General features: G+C 61.8%; 3 protein-coding genes across 8 annotated transcripts; all 3 read right to left on the bottom strand.

Moving 5' to 3' along the window:
• Nucleotides 1-142: 142 nt before the first annotated feature.
• Nucleotides 143-6,974, bottom strand: LOC122184559 (ras GTPase-activating protein 4-like). Of its 5 annotated transcripts, XM_042879591.1 has the most exons (20): nucleotides 6,846-6,974; nucleotides 4,673-4,729; nucleotides 4,378-4,491; nucleotides 4,112-4,173; nucleotides 3,905-4,028; nucleotides 3,628-3,709; nucleotides 3,408-3,539; nucleotides 3,244-3,335; nucleotides 3,045-3,168; nucleotides 2,810-2,963; nucleotides 2,490-2,554; nucleotides 2,202-2,314; nucleotides 1,943-2,129; nucleotides 1,537-1,674; nucleotides 1,153-1,467; nucleotides 945-1,082; nucleotides 727-862; nucleotides 537-657; nucleotides 399-463; nucleotides 143-276 (listed from the first exon to the last, which is right to left on the bottom strand). In XM_042879591.1, exons 1-20 carry the CDS (start codon nucleotides 6,908-6,910, stop codon nucleotides 173-175), a joined length of 2,388 nt encoding a protein of 795 aa, XP_042735525.1. In that variant the 5' UTR covers nucleotides 6,911-6,974; the 3' UTR covers nucleotides 143-172. The 5 variants fall into 5 exon arrangements, with proteins under 5 accessions (XP_042735525.1, XP_042735526.1, XP_042735527.1 ...); XM_042879592.1 differs by lacking the exons at nucleotides 3,905-4,028; nucleotides 4,112-4,173; XM_042879593.1 differs by lacking the exons at nucleotides 3,905-4,028; nucleotides 4,112-4,173 and having other exon boundaries at nucleotides 3,684-3,709; nucleotides 6,846-6,934.
• Nucleotides 6,975-7,918: 944 nt separating this feature from the next.
• Nucleotides 7,919-9,542, bottom strand: UPK3BL2 (uroplakin 3B like 2). Of its 2 annotated transcripts, none has more exons than XM_042879900.1 (6): nucleotides 9,436-9,542; nucleotides 8,952-9,095; nucleotides 8,650-8,881; nucleotides 8,389-8,465; nucleotides 8,186-8,309; nucleotides 7,919-8,110 (listed from the first exon to the last, which is right to left on the bottom strand). In XM_042879900.1, the coding sequence occupies exons 1-6, from the start codon at nucleotides 9,488-9,490 to the stop codon at nucleotides 8,011-8,013; spliced, it is 732 nt and encodes a 243-aa protein (XP_042735834.1). In that variant the 5' UTR covers nucleotides 9,491-9,542; the 3' UTR covers nucleotides 7,919-8,010. The 2 variants fall into 2 exon arrangements, with proteins under 2 accessions (XP_042735834.1, XP_042735833.1); XM_042879899.1 differs by having other exon boundaries at nucleotides 8,186-8,312.
• A 490-nt stretch (nucleotides 9,543-10,032) lies between these two features.
• Nucleotides 10,033-11,288, bottom strand: LOC122184748 (uroplakin-3b-like). The gene is made up of 6 exons (XM_042879942.1): nucleotides 11,231-11,288; nucleotides 10,974-11,123; nucleotides 10,692-10,902; nucleotides 10,550-10,626; nucleotides 10,332-10,452; nucleotides 10,033-10,186 (listed from the first exon to the last, which is right to left on the bottom strand). The coding sequence occupies exons 1-6, from the start codon at nucleotides 11,286-11,288 to the stop codon at nucleotides 10,033-10,035; spliced, it is 771 nt and encodes a 256-aa protein (XP_042735876.1).
• Between the last annotated feature and the right edge of the window lie 1,092 nt (nucleotides 11,289-12,380).

Genomic DNA, 12,380 nt, shown 5'->3' on the forward strand with positions numbered 1-12,380 from the left:
GCGCCCCCTGCCGGGCGGGAGGACTGCGCGCACGTGTCCTACAAAGACTCCGGACGCGGCGCGGGGCGGAACTGCACCTTTATTGCCACACTCGAGGCACAGCCCCCCTCACCTCTCCCCCCCCCCCCCCTCCCCCCTTCCCTTCCCTTCCGCCCCATCCCAGCCCGCTCCATCACGTCTGCAGCTCCAGCAGGGCGGGGGGCAGCTGGCGGTGGCAGCGTTCCAGGTCCTGCAGCGCCTCGAAAAGCCGGCGGAGCTCGATGGGCAGCAGGGGTCCTGGGGTGGGGGAGCACGGGGCAGTGAGACCTTCGGGGGCGGGGAGCGGGCCCCAAGCACAGCGCTTCTGGTGGGGATGGGGCGCTGGGGGTCCCTCCCTCTATTCTCCTTTCCGCCTCTACCTTCACCGCAGCCTCGAGGGCCGTTCTGAGGTCCCCCCTCCTCCATCAGCTGCCAGTACTTTTCCCTGAGGAGAAGAGGGTCGGTTAGCTGTGGGGCAGAGGGCATGCAGGAGTCCGCTCCCACTTCTGGGATCCAACCTGAGAGGCTGCTGCAGGCCGTGGAGGTGCTGGAAGAGGCGCTGCGCTTCCACGTCGGGCTGCAGCGGATCACTCCAGTCCTGCAGAGTGATGCTGTGCCGTGTCCTGCCGCACCCTGGCCCTGTGGGACAGAGGGGCTGAAAATGGTGGGGACACCTCTCCACCACCCCGCATCCCGACACCCCCGTACCCGTCCTGTCCTTCTGGTGGCAGCAGCTCCATTTGTCCCCCCGGAAGACACCGGGGTGGTAGGCGTGCAGCAGCTGCGGGTTGTTGCCACACACCTTTCGCAGGGCGGACAGCCACTGGTTCAGCTCATTGACGCACTGCGGCGGTGCAGAGCATGGTGACACAATGTGGTGACACAGCGTCCTGGTGGGTGACAGCCCCATCCCTGTCCCAGCCCACCTTGCACTGCAGGTACGCCGTCTCCTGCTGCCCAGCGTCATCCACGTAGACCACCTGCATGACGTGGCAGCTCCCAAAGCTCTTCTCCTCCACCTTCTCGGCCGCACGGATGTTGGCCAAAGCGATGGAGCCACACCTCTGCCGTTGGGGACACAGTGCTCGGTGCCCTCCGTGCCACAATGGGATCCCACCTCCCCTGTCCCCCTACCTCCGCCCCGGGGCTCTTGCTGAAACTGAGGGCCTCACTGGTGAGGCAGAAGTGCAGCTTCTTGGAGGTGGAGGCGAGCAGCGGCCCTTTGCCCCGCGTCTTGTGCACAAAGAGCAGCCCCTCCTTCACCACGGCGGTGCGGGGGGCACACGGCCACCCCTCTCCACCCTTCTCCTCCTCCTCCGTGCCCACCAGCTGGATGATGAAGGCCCTCATCTGGGAGGCTCCGTGCTGTAGGGCGGGTTGCAGAGGGGCCAGCCATTCCTCCTTGGCCCGCCCTGCCGCTGGCTCCATGTTGCCCACCATCTGCACAGCCTGCAGACCACAGGATGGTGGAGTCATTGCCTCCAGTGCCACCCGTTCCCCGCTGTCCCCATGTCCCACCTTGGCCAGCAGCAGCAGCGTGCGGCTGGTGCGTGCGTCGGCGTGCGTCTCCCTTAGGTGGAAGAGTTTGGGGGTCATGATGGCTGGCGAGAAGAAGCGGAGGCACAGGAAGCTGGTGACAGCCACGAACTGAGTGTGCTACAACCACCGGAGGCACGAGATGTGTGAGAGTCCATCCCAATGGCACCATACTTCATGATGCTTCAGGGTTGTGAATCTCATAGCCCACCCAGTTCCAAACCCCTGCCATGGGCTGGTTGCACCCCACCAGCTCAAGCTGCCCAGGGCCCTGTACAGCCTGGCCTTGGACAACTGCAGGGATGGGCACCCACAGATTCTTCATGGCACGGTGCAACACCAAGTCCGCCCCATTCCTCCATCCCCCACCGCTGGATTTGGACCTGACCTGATGCTGGGGGAAACGTTCCCCAACGCGCTGGAAGAGCTGCCGGAAAGCAGCACGGATGACAGGAGGACAGGTAGGAGCTGACTTGCCGATGGTATCCAGCAGCTCCCTGAGGTAGGACTGGAGGAGCTGGCGGCCCTGCTCTATCACCTCACTCTCTGTCTGCACGCGGTGCAGCCCCGAGCACCTGCAGGCACCACAGATCCCATCGGTGGGATCTCCGAGCACCCCCACCCACTGCAGCCCCCGTGCTCCTTACCCAACGTCCTTGATCTCCACCTTGCTGGGGTCCAGCTCCACGTACTTCTTCTCCTCAAACACCCGGGAGATGGTGGGCCCCAGCACCACATGCAGGTACTGCATCCCTGTCACCTGCCCAGGGGACACAGCACCCAACCTTAGGGGGTTTTCTCCAACTCTTGCCCCAGAGGCAGGCACAGCTCCCCATGCTCTCCCCTTAGGACAGTGTGGAGCTGTGGTGAGCTGGAAAGAGCAGGCTTTGGGGTGAAACTCCCTGTGGAGAAGGGGGATTTGGGGGCAGCAGCACCTTGAGGAAAGATTCCATTGACTTTGAGGCCAGGGAGTTGCTCCGGAACAAAGTGTTGGGTTCACCTGTGAAACAGGAAAAAGTCTGTGGAGCAGCCCCAGGTCACCCACCAGGCATTTCCACCCCCTGCACCCTGTTCATTTCCACTGGAATTACGGGGATTTCCCAACCACACATCACCCGCCTCCACCAACTTCAGCCAACTTTAGCCAATGAGTTCCTTGGGATGAACCCAGCAGGTTCCCAACCAGAGCACTCCGGAGGTTTTACAGCACCAAAAGAGGTAAGGAAGACCCTGCCCTCCTCTGCCCGAGGCTTACAGGGCTTGGCCAGCTCCAGCTCAAAAAGCAGGTCCAGAAACTCCTTCACCAGCCCTTGGCCCAAGAAGAGTTTCACCAGGTTGACGGCAACATCCTGCCGGCACTCAGCCGTGGTGGTTTCATCGAGGAGGGTGACCAGGTGCACCCCACCGGCCTGCAGGGACACGAGGACATGGTGGCACAGTGGCAGCAGGCACTGTGACCACGTCCCATTGGGGCTCTGCAGAGACCTCACCTGGTGCCCTGCCTTCACCTCCTGGCACAGCAGCTGGACCAGGGGCTGGTAGCAGTGAGAGGGCAGCACTGTCTCATCCCGCAGCCTCACCTGTAGCTGCAGTGAGCCCAGGCTGCCCCGGCGCCTATAGGAACATGGAGAGCAGATCCAGACCATGCACCCCACACCACATCCCTCTGGGACACCCCAAAACACTCACCTCTCCTCCCTGGCCTTGGCTGTGTCTGGATGCAGCCTGAACCAGCCCTCCTGGTGCCCAGCTGCCCGCAGCCCCTGCACGCTGACCACCACCTGGGGGAGGTTGGGACAGGCTCACGTCCCACCCCAGTAACGGGGCGATGCAGGGTGCTTCTGGGAGCCCACCTTGCCCAAGAAGTCATTCTTGCTGACGAGGTCCCAGTCCCACACCTCTACACACAGCTTCTCTGCAGGGGGGTCGGGCAGCTCGAACTCGAAGGCTTCGTTCCAGCGAGGATAGCAGGACTTCTTCACCACCTGCAAAGGAGATGGCTTTGTCCCCATGTCACACACACCCGACCCCCAAGGGGACATCAGGGATGGGGATATGCTGAGCTGAGCTCACGGTGCTCTCCTGTGTTTTGCCATTGTAGCTCACACAGACAAAGGGGTCGGACGCACCGTTCCGGTCCTTCTTGGCCAAATCCCTGTGGAGGAGAGGGAGAAATTTCCAGTGAGCCTTCAGAATCCCTACAGTGGGCACCCACTGCTCCCTGTCTCCCCTCCTTAGCTCCCCACTGTCTCAGTGCAGTGGGGAAACTGAGTCACAGAGCAGCCAGGACTCACCAGACACCACCAAAGCTTTCATCCCAGGACTGGGACGTCCCCATCCCCAACATCACCTGGCCTCCAGCACGGTGCAGCGCAGCCGCTGGCCGCCCTCCAGGAGCTCCACACGGAGGTGGATTTCCCCCTGCACCTCCTCATCGGGGTCCACCTCGCTGAGGCTCACCCAGCCGCTGTATCCTGGGGGAACAGTGGGCACCATGGGCAGGGGGCATTGGGGACATGGCTGGGTGTAGGGCTGGGGACACCCCGCCGTCCCCTACCTTTGGGGTGCTCTGCAAGCATGGTGCGGGTGATGCACACCTTCCCAATAACATCATCACGGCTGCAATACACAACAGGGAGGTGACATGGAGGGTGGCACTGAGGGGACACAGAGCTCCTAGGCCACCCCTTGCTGCAGGCAGTTTGGATGTCCCAAAGCCCTCAACTGCACAGCCATGTGTGGATTCTCTGCTGTCTGCTATGGGGTTGAGCATTGCCTTTCCCAACCCAACACTGCGTTGTCCGCAAAGCGCTCTGCCCATACCTGAGTGCATCCTCATCCATGACATAGATGGAGATGCTGTGGAAGGTGGGATGGAGCTGCACCTCATACTCTTCCCCCCAGAATGGGGACAGCGTCTTCCACACTGTGGCAGTCCTGTGGGACAGATGGCAGCAGTGACATCCCAACATCAGATGACAGGACTGGTGCACAGCACCCACACTGGGGTGGCTTATGGGTTGACCATGGATTATTGGACATTGGGATCCATGTCTCAAACCCAAAGCAGAGCTTTGGGAGCCAGATGGGAGAGGGCAGCAGGGCTGGATGTGCTCACCTGACGATGGCCTCATTGTCAATCTTCACAATGCAGTACGGGTCGCTGCTCCCCGTGCTGGAAGGCAATGGCACGACCCCATTAGCACTGCAGTGACCCCGACTTCCCGGCCCTGACCACAGCATCCTGCTGGCAGCTGATGGCAGCTCCTCGTCCAGATCGGAAGGGGAACAAACAAATCCCACCCTTTCCCCAAAGCAGGAGCTCCAGGAGCCAACACAGCCCCCTCAAGCCTCAAAATGGACCCAGAACCCAGATCCTTCTGCAAGGATGGGAACAACCCTGGGGACACTGCGGTGACACAGACCAGTGGTCACAGCGATGCTCAATGAGCTGGTAATAGCTCAGGTCAATGCTCCTGTGTGCAACTGCCAAAAAAACACCACTTTATGGCCAGCTCAGTTCCTGAGGAGGGTGACTCACTGGGGCCGGAGGCGGCGGAGCTGGCGGAACTGTGCTGGCTATGGGGGCAAAGGACTTTGGGTCCTCAATCTGGGGCCGGCAGCTCCCAGGGGTGCTGGTGCCCTGAGCTGCTGGGGGAGCAAAGGGGACCGGAGGGGTCCAGGAGGAGCCACGTGGCTGGGATGATGGGTTTGCTTGGACGGTGACAAGCAGCAGGTTGGGGAAAGTAAAATAAACAAGGAAAAGCAAACAGCTGAGAGCTGCCTTGGAGCTGCAGGGACCTTGGCCCCACGCGCTGCATCCTGGAGACCATATGGGTGTCCCCGTCCCGGGGTGTCCCCACGCAAGGCAGCACCGTGTCACGCTGGTTGCTAAGAGCCAGCTCCCCTGCGGGCAGCTTCGACACGAACGCGGCGGATGAAGCCCCATTAACCCCGCAGTATTGCTGACATTTCCTGCCTTGTGCAAACCATTCAGCGGGCGCTGAGCACACACAGCCCCGTGCCGTCTGCCCGGGCAGCGCACACAAAGCAGGAGATGCTCTTTGTCTTCCTGCGCTGGGGATGCAGGGAGGAGCCCAGCGATGTGCCATAGAGCAGAGCGTTATTCCGCCTCTTTATGGACAGCTGCGTGGGGTCCCGGTGCCAAAGCTCGTAGGGGCAGGGGGCTCACAGGAGGAAGGGAGCACAGAGCAGGCAGGCAGGGAACTCAGCCTGGAAACAGCGTCGGTGAGGGTGGTGAAATGCGCTGAAATCGTAGCGCTGCCGTGCAGGAGCAGAATGTGGCAGCGGTGTCAGCGTGCCCGGGGACACAGCGTGCCGTGGGTGGGTGACTGCGGGCAGACTCTGACCCGACGGCAGCGCTGTGACATCTCGGATTTCCACGGGGAAATCACAGCGATCCCAATGGCGGAGGGAAGGGTGCCGTAAATCCCGGAGCACAGCGAAGAGGGGATGGAGCTGTGCCCGTGGCACCATCCCAAGACGTGTTCTGCCCTCCAAAAGGCAAAGCCCCCCCCCGCGCCGGCTCAAGGTCCCCGCAGGGCATCGTGCCAAGGGACTGAAAAACACGAGCCCTGACACACGGAGCTTAAAAAAGCCAGAAGCTGTGCTTCTTTCCTTGTTTATCCTCTTTTTCCATGACGGCTGTGGGGTTTTTTTGCTGCTTTTCCAGCATTCTGCAGTGCTCCTTAGTGGCTCCCCTTAGATGGATCCCCCCTGGGCTGTCCCCATGCCACCCAGTGCTGTCCCCAAATCTTGCTCCGTAGAGATGGGAGCTGGGATAATGCTGGGACCACAGACAGACCTCTGGGGGCTTCGAAGAAGGGAAATCCCCACCCGATGAGAACAGCAACCCCTGCAGCAGGTGCTGGAAAAGGGACAGAGCCAGGGGTGGCCCCAAGGCATTCAGAGCTGATGGGACACCCCACATTCAGGCTGAAGGGAATCCCCAAAGCACGGGCACCGCTGGGAGGGTCACCTCAAAGCCATCCTAGGGGAAATCCTAAAGGAAGGGCTGCCCCGGTACCATCCAGGGGGTCATCCCAAAGCCATCCGGAGAGGAAATCCCAAAGCACTGGGGGAACACATCCTGAAGCCATCCCAAAGAGCTGGGAGGGGGTCACCCCAAACCCACCCTCAAGGGAGCCCAATGCATTGGGTGGGAGTCACCGTAAAGCCCTGGGGAGGGATTCCCCAAAGCTCTCCCGGGGGCCGGAGGCAAAACAGCATGCAGAACCGAGATGCCAACCCTCAGCCCCGGCAGCACTCACATGTCCTTGGCGGGCAGGTTCCTGCCCTCCACGATGCGGATGGACAGCACGCTGCGCCGGGCCATGGCGAGGGAGGGAGGGACGGAAGGAGAGGGCAGCGGAGCGCGGCCCCGAACCCGCGGCCACGGAGCCCCGAGCCCATGTGCGGACCGGCACGGCGGGCGGCCAATCAGAGAGCGGTTCTGGACCGGTGGGCGGGGATTACGGAAATGGGCGGGGCCAGATATAGGGAGTGGGCGGGGCCTGGGGCTGTGGGCGGGGGGGGATCGTACGCAGCGTGGCCACGGGGCTGGGGGTTGCAGGGACCCCCACATTTCTAAGCCCCCCAAATGTGGCAGCGGGACGTGCTGCAGCCCACAGCTCGGCACCATGCCTGCGCAGTGCCTGCTCACACGCTAAGTGCTCCAATGCCCCAAAATCCCATGTACCCCTGGCGCACTCCCAGACCACCCTGTGCCATCCTAGCCCCTGCACTCAGCCCAGGGACACCACGGGGTCACCATGGGGACACCATGGAGGCACCATAGGGACATCAGAAGGACACCCTGGGGACACCACAAGGGCACCGTGGGGACACTATAGGGAGGGACATCATGGGGACAATGTGCAAACACTGTGAGGACACCATGGGGACACAATAGGGACACCATGTGGCACCAGGCAGACACCATGAGCACACCTTGGGGACACCCCGGGGCACCCTGAGGGACACCATGGGGTCTTGGCAGGGGCATCACAGAGACACCGTGGAGATACCACAGGGACACTGTGGAGGCTCCATGGGGACACTACAGGGACAACATGGGGACACGGTGCCCTACAGCTGGGGGCGGTTGGCAGGCTGACAGTGAGGCAGTCATTATCATTGTTCTGGAAATCACAGGATTTTCTGCTTCCTACAACCAAATATTTGCTCAGGAGCACTTCAGGTGTTCCCTTCCCAGGTGCAGGTGCCATGGGGGGAGCCTGGCAGAAGCACCCCGGGCATCTCCAGCCCCTACGTGATGCACAGAACAGCACAGTGTGAGCTGAGCCCTCCCCCAGTACAGCCCACAGACAGAGGCAGACGCACGGCACGCATGAATCTGTTTATGTCCCAGTCCATCTCCGGGGGCAGGGAATGATGACATGATGACATGGTGACACGGTGACATGTTGTCCCTCCTCAGAGCCGTGCGGCTGGCTGGTCGTACACGTGGTGGGTGTTGTAGCGTTGGATGGACACCGAGTCCGGACTGAAGCTGCCCACGCCGCACGCCTCGGAGCTGGGGGAGGACACAGCATGGGGACACGGCACGCTGCTGCACCCGTTGCCATCCCTTGTGCCCTATGGGACTCACCTGCACAGCATGGTCAGGAAGGCGGCCAGCAGGACGGCCAGCAGCACCGACAGGATGGCAGCGATGGCGATCATGGCACCGCTGCGGCCACCGCCCATACCAGGGCTGCTTGGGGTCTGCTGGGCTGCTGGGAGAGCAAAATAGGGCTGTGCCTCACCTGCCCTACTGTCCCACCCCACTGCGTGCCACCCTCACCCTGGTACCTGTCTTCAGTGTGATGGGCTCCGACCACTGCGTGGTGGCTATGGGCTCAGAGCCATTCCGCGCAAGGAACTTCACCCTGCGGAGGAGATCAAGAATCTCTAGGGCTGGAAGAGCCCTATCAGATCCCCGAGTCCAACCCCGACCTCAGTGCCACATCCCTGCAGCTCTTAACACCTCCAGGGACATTGAGCCCCCCTCCCTGGCAGCTGTGACACTGCATCACTGCCATTTCTGAGAAGAAATTGTTCCTAACAACCCACCAATAGGGCCCAGGGCCGGGCAGGGGCCCATTGCAGTTGGGTACAGAGGCGTCGTGAGCACAGCTGGTCTCGCTGCCCACACGCAGCACAGTGAGCTCCCCATTGGGTTCAAGGCAGCGGTAGTGATACTGCATGGTACCCAGCGTCAGGTAGGCTGAGGTGTTGGCAGGGAAGCGCTGGAAGCTCCACTCGGGCATCTCCGGCTCTGCACTGTCACTGAAGTTACTCTTGCCTGCGGGGATGGGGATGGCAGTGAAGGGGAGCACTTCGGTAGAGCCCCATCCCTCCGTCACCCCACTCACCTGCACTGGTAGCCACCACCAGCCAGATTTCGGACGTGTTGTACTCATCAAAGACGCAGCGGGGCTGCTCCAGCACAAAGGTGCTGCCCGTCACACGGCCCCCCAGGTTGGCACGAGTCAGGTGGGGTTGGTAGGACAAATTGACTGCAGCAGAGCAATGAGAGCAGGGCCGGGTGGCTGTGGGATCTGGGCACGGGGAGGAGGGCAGCTCCGCACAGCCACCACCCGTTTTGGACTCAGATGCTGCAAATATTGTGAAAAGGGGCAGCAGTGCCATCACCAGGGAGACCCCAGGGGACCCTGTGCTGTGCTGCGGGCTGAGCTGGGTGACACCAAAGAGGGTCCCAGTCTGCGGTGTCACCCACAACACCCATCCTCCAGAACAGATCCCCTCTGCATGCACAGGAGACACCTCCAGCCAGCAGACCCCCCCCCCCCCAACCCCATTATTTGGGGCCACGAGCCCCCTGTGGTGCACACTCACCCAGGCCGTGGGCTGTGGCCAGCAGCAGGAGCAGCAGGAGCAGCAGCGGGCGCATGGTGCTGGTGCCGAGCTCGGAGTGCGGGCGCAGGGCGGGGGCCAAACGCCTTGTCCCCCCCGCAGGACCCGCCTGCGGCCTCCAACCACCCACATTCCTGTGCGGCCGCAGCCCCGCGGCAAACAGGTCGGGCTCGTTTCCCTGCAGAGCATTACGCTACGGCTGGGTGCCTGCTGGGTGGTGTGCTGAGCACTGTCATGCTCGTGGCATGGGTGGGTCCCAAAGTGCCATTCCCAGAAGGGGACCCTTGGGATGGGTGAACCCACGTCCTGGTGTCCCCGTCCCATGGCGAACAAAGCATCCAGCATTGTACGAGCCTTGTGCCCCGAGATCGTAGAACAACCGCAGGACCGTGGTTTGAGTTAGACTGGCCCCACTGCCCGCAATGCACGTGAGCTCCATCAGCCCTCAGAGCCCCTCCAGACTGACCCTGGGGGTCTGTGGGGACGGCACACCCAGCACATCCAGGCCATGTCCTGGTGGTTGGGACACCAAGCAACAGAAGAAGACAACAAAAGAAGCAATAAAGGATGGAAGTGATTTTACTTGGTGGGCCATGGGCCATGGGGCCGCGGCGTGCAGCCACAGATGCAGGCGGGGGGCAGCGTGTGGGGCAGGGCTGGAGGGACATGGTGGGTCCTGTAGGGCAGGTGGGCGCCCAGGTCCCGGTGGCACAGGGGGACACACACCTGGGTGCTGTAGGAAGAGATGGGTGAGGCATCAAGCAGGGTCCATGCAGCTCAAACACCGCAGAAACCACCCCATCCCATTGCCAAAATACAGCAACCCTCCTGATTTACGAAAAAAAAAAAGTCTTAAAATCCCCATGCCCCACTCGTACCCCACAGCTCCCAGCATGGCCACAGCCAGCGCGGCACCCAGGCTGGCCAGGATGGCGGCGATGATGACCGCAGTGCTGCTGCGACGTGCTGGTGTGGGGTCAATGGTGCTCAGGCTGCGAGCTGGAAAGGCATGGGGTGAGGGGTGGCACCCGGGGTTAGGATGGCACAGGGACATTGGGGAGCTCTTCTCCCCTTTGGTTTTGGGGTGGTGTGGTACCTCTCCGCAGGAGGATGGGGTCGGACCACTTCGTCTCCGCTTTGGGGCCGCTGCAGCCCATCAGCAGGAACTTCACCCTGCAGGATGGGCACCTCTGGCACCGGTATGGGGGACAGTGCCATGTCCCATCCCACAACCTCACCTGTAGGGCCCCGGGGAGGGCAGTGGCCCATTGCATGGTGCCCGACCATGGCACGCCGTGTCCCCGCCGACCCGCAGCACGGCTGCACCGGGAGCTGAGCATCCATAGGCGGCCGCTGCCATCTCCAGTGTCATGTAGGCACGGGCGGTGGGCAGCCCCTCATATGGGGGCACCTCAGCTCTGGATGTGGGGTTTTTGAAGGCGGTGGAGGCTGCACGGCACAGATGGATGAGCAGTCGGGGGTGAACACTCCCAATGCCCCCCACTGCAACACATGCTCACCATCAGCGAAAGCCACTGCCAGCCAGACGGCATCGGAGGCATTGGCAAGGGGGTCAAAGATGCAGCAGGGTCTCTCCAGCACAAAGGTGGTGGCCGTCACCTTCCCTGGCATGGCGTCAGGGGCCAAGCGGGGCACGTAGGGCAACAGGGCTGGGATCACAGCAGTGAGTGAGAGGCCCCCCAGCCACACACAGCCCCTTAAACCCCTCCCCAGCACCGCTACCCACAGGAAGCCCCTCACAGCCCCCCAGATTCACCCAGGCCAGCAGCTGCGTCCATCCCAGCCAGCGCCAGCAGCACACTCAGCAGCTCCATGGCAGTGTCTGTTCTGCACCGACCCGCTCCGTCCCACTGCTGAGGGGCTGAGCTGCCCCCGTGCCCCCACCAAGCACGGCCCTCCCAGCCCCACATTCCTGCACTGGCTCCACCAGCACAGCAGGACCCTGCAGGCAGAGAGGGACAGGGCTCCTCCCAGGTCACCACAAGTCCCAAAAACAGCCCTGAGCTTTTTGACCCCAGTCACAGGACACCAAAGATGCAGCCACTGCTGTATGATGCAAAAGGGGAAACTGAGGCACAGAGGTGACACTGGAGCTGCATTTGAAGGACCGGTTGGCAGGACTGGGAAGCCTCGTTAGGGCTATGGGGGAAATAGGGTGAGTGCCCTTCCACCCCATTCACTGCAATACTGCCTGAAACCCAGAAGTGCCCCATGACTCCCTGGCACACAGAGCCAGATTGTGGGTGCAGCCAGCATTGCCCTGAAGGCAGGGAAGCGCCTGGAGCCATCACACCCCAAACTCACCCAAAACCCAAAGCGCTGAAGAGCGACTGGTCCCACCCAGTACACAGGGTGGGGTGGCAGCCAAGCTGCCATCTCCCAATTCTTGCCCCTTGTGGGTTTCGGGGCTAGGCTACCTTCTCCTTTCTCACCCAGTAAGAATTTCCTCCCCCCCCCCCCCCCACTTTCCCTCCCCCTCCAACCCTTGACATGGGGATGCAGATAATGCTGCCCCCGGGCAGGAGCTGTGCCAAGGCTCAGGGCCACCCCAGCAGCAGGGCTGAGTGCTCTCTGCACTGTTTGCCAAGGGCTGGGGCTGCCACTCCTCTGTACGAGAGGATTTCTGACTTCTCCTTCAGATTAAGCGGAAATGGGGCATCCAGAGATTACAGCCCTGCTGGGGAGGGGAAAACCTGGCTGCAGCCAGCCTCCCTGCACTGGGACTAGAAGGCATTCTGTGCGAGCTTCCTGCTGATACTGAAATGGGAGGAGCTGCTCATTGCAGAGACCTGGACAGACCAGAGAGCTGGGTGCATCTGTGAACAGCTGTTTTCAAAGGTGAAGGAGAGGAGGAGCAGTATTTCATCAAAACTCTCTGACAAACACCTTGAGAGCCCGATGAGAAT

This window comes from Lagopus leucura, unplaced genomic scaffold, assembly GCF_019238085.1.
Source record: "Lagopus leucura isolate 7727_CA_CO unplaced genomic scaffold, USGS_WTPT01 Super-Scaffold_100024, whole genome shotgun sequence".
NCBI classification, from domain to species: Eukaryota; Metazoa; Chordata; class Aves; order Galliformes; family Phasianidae; genus Lagopus; species Lagopus leucura.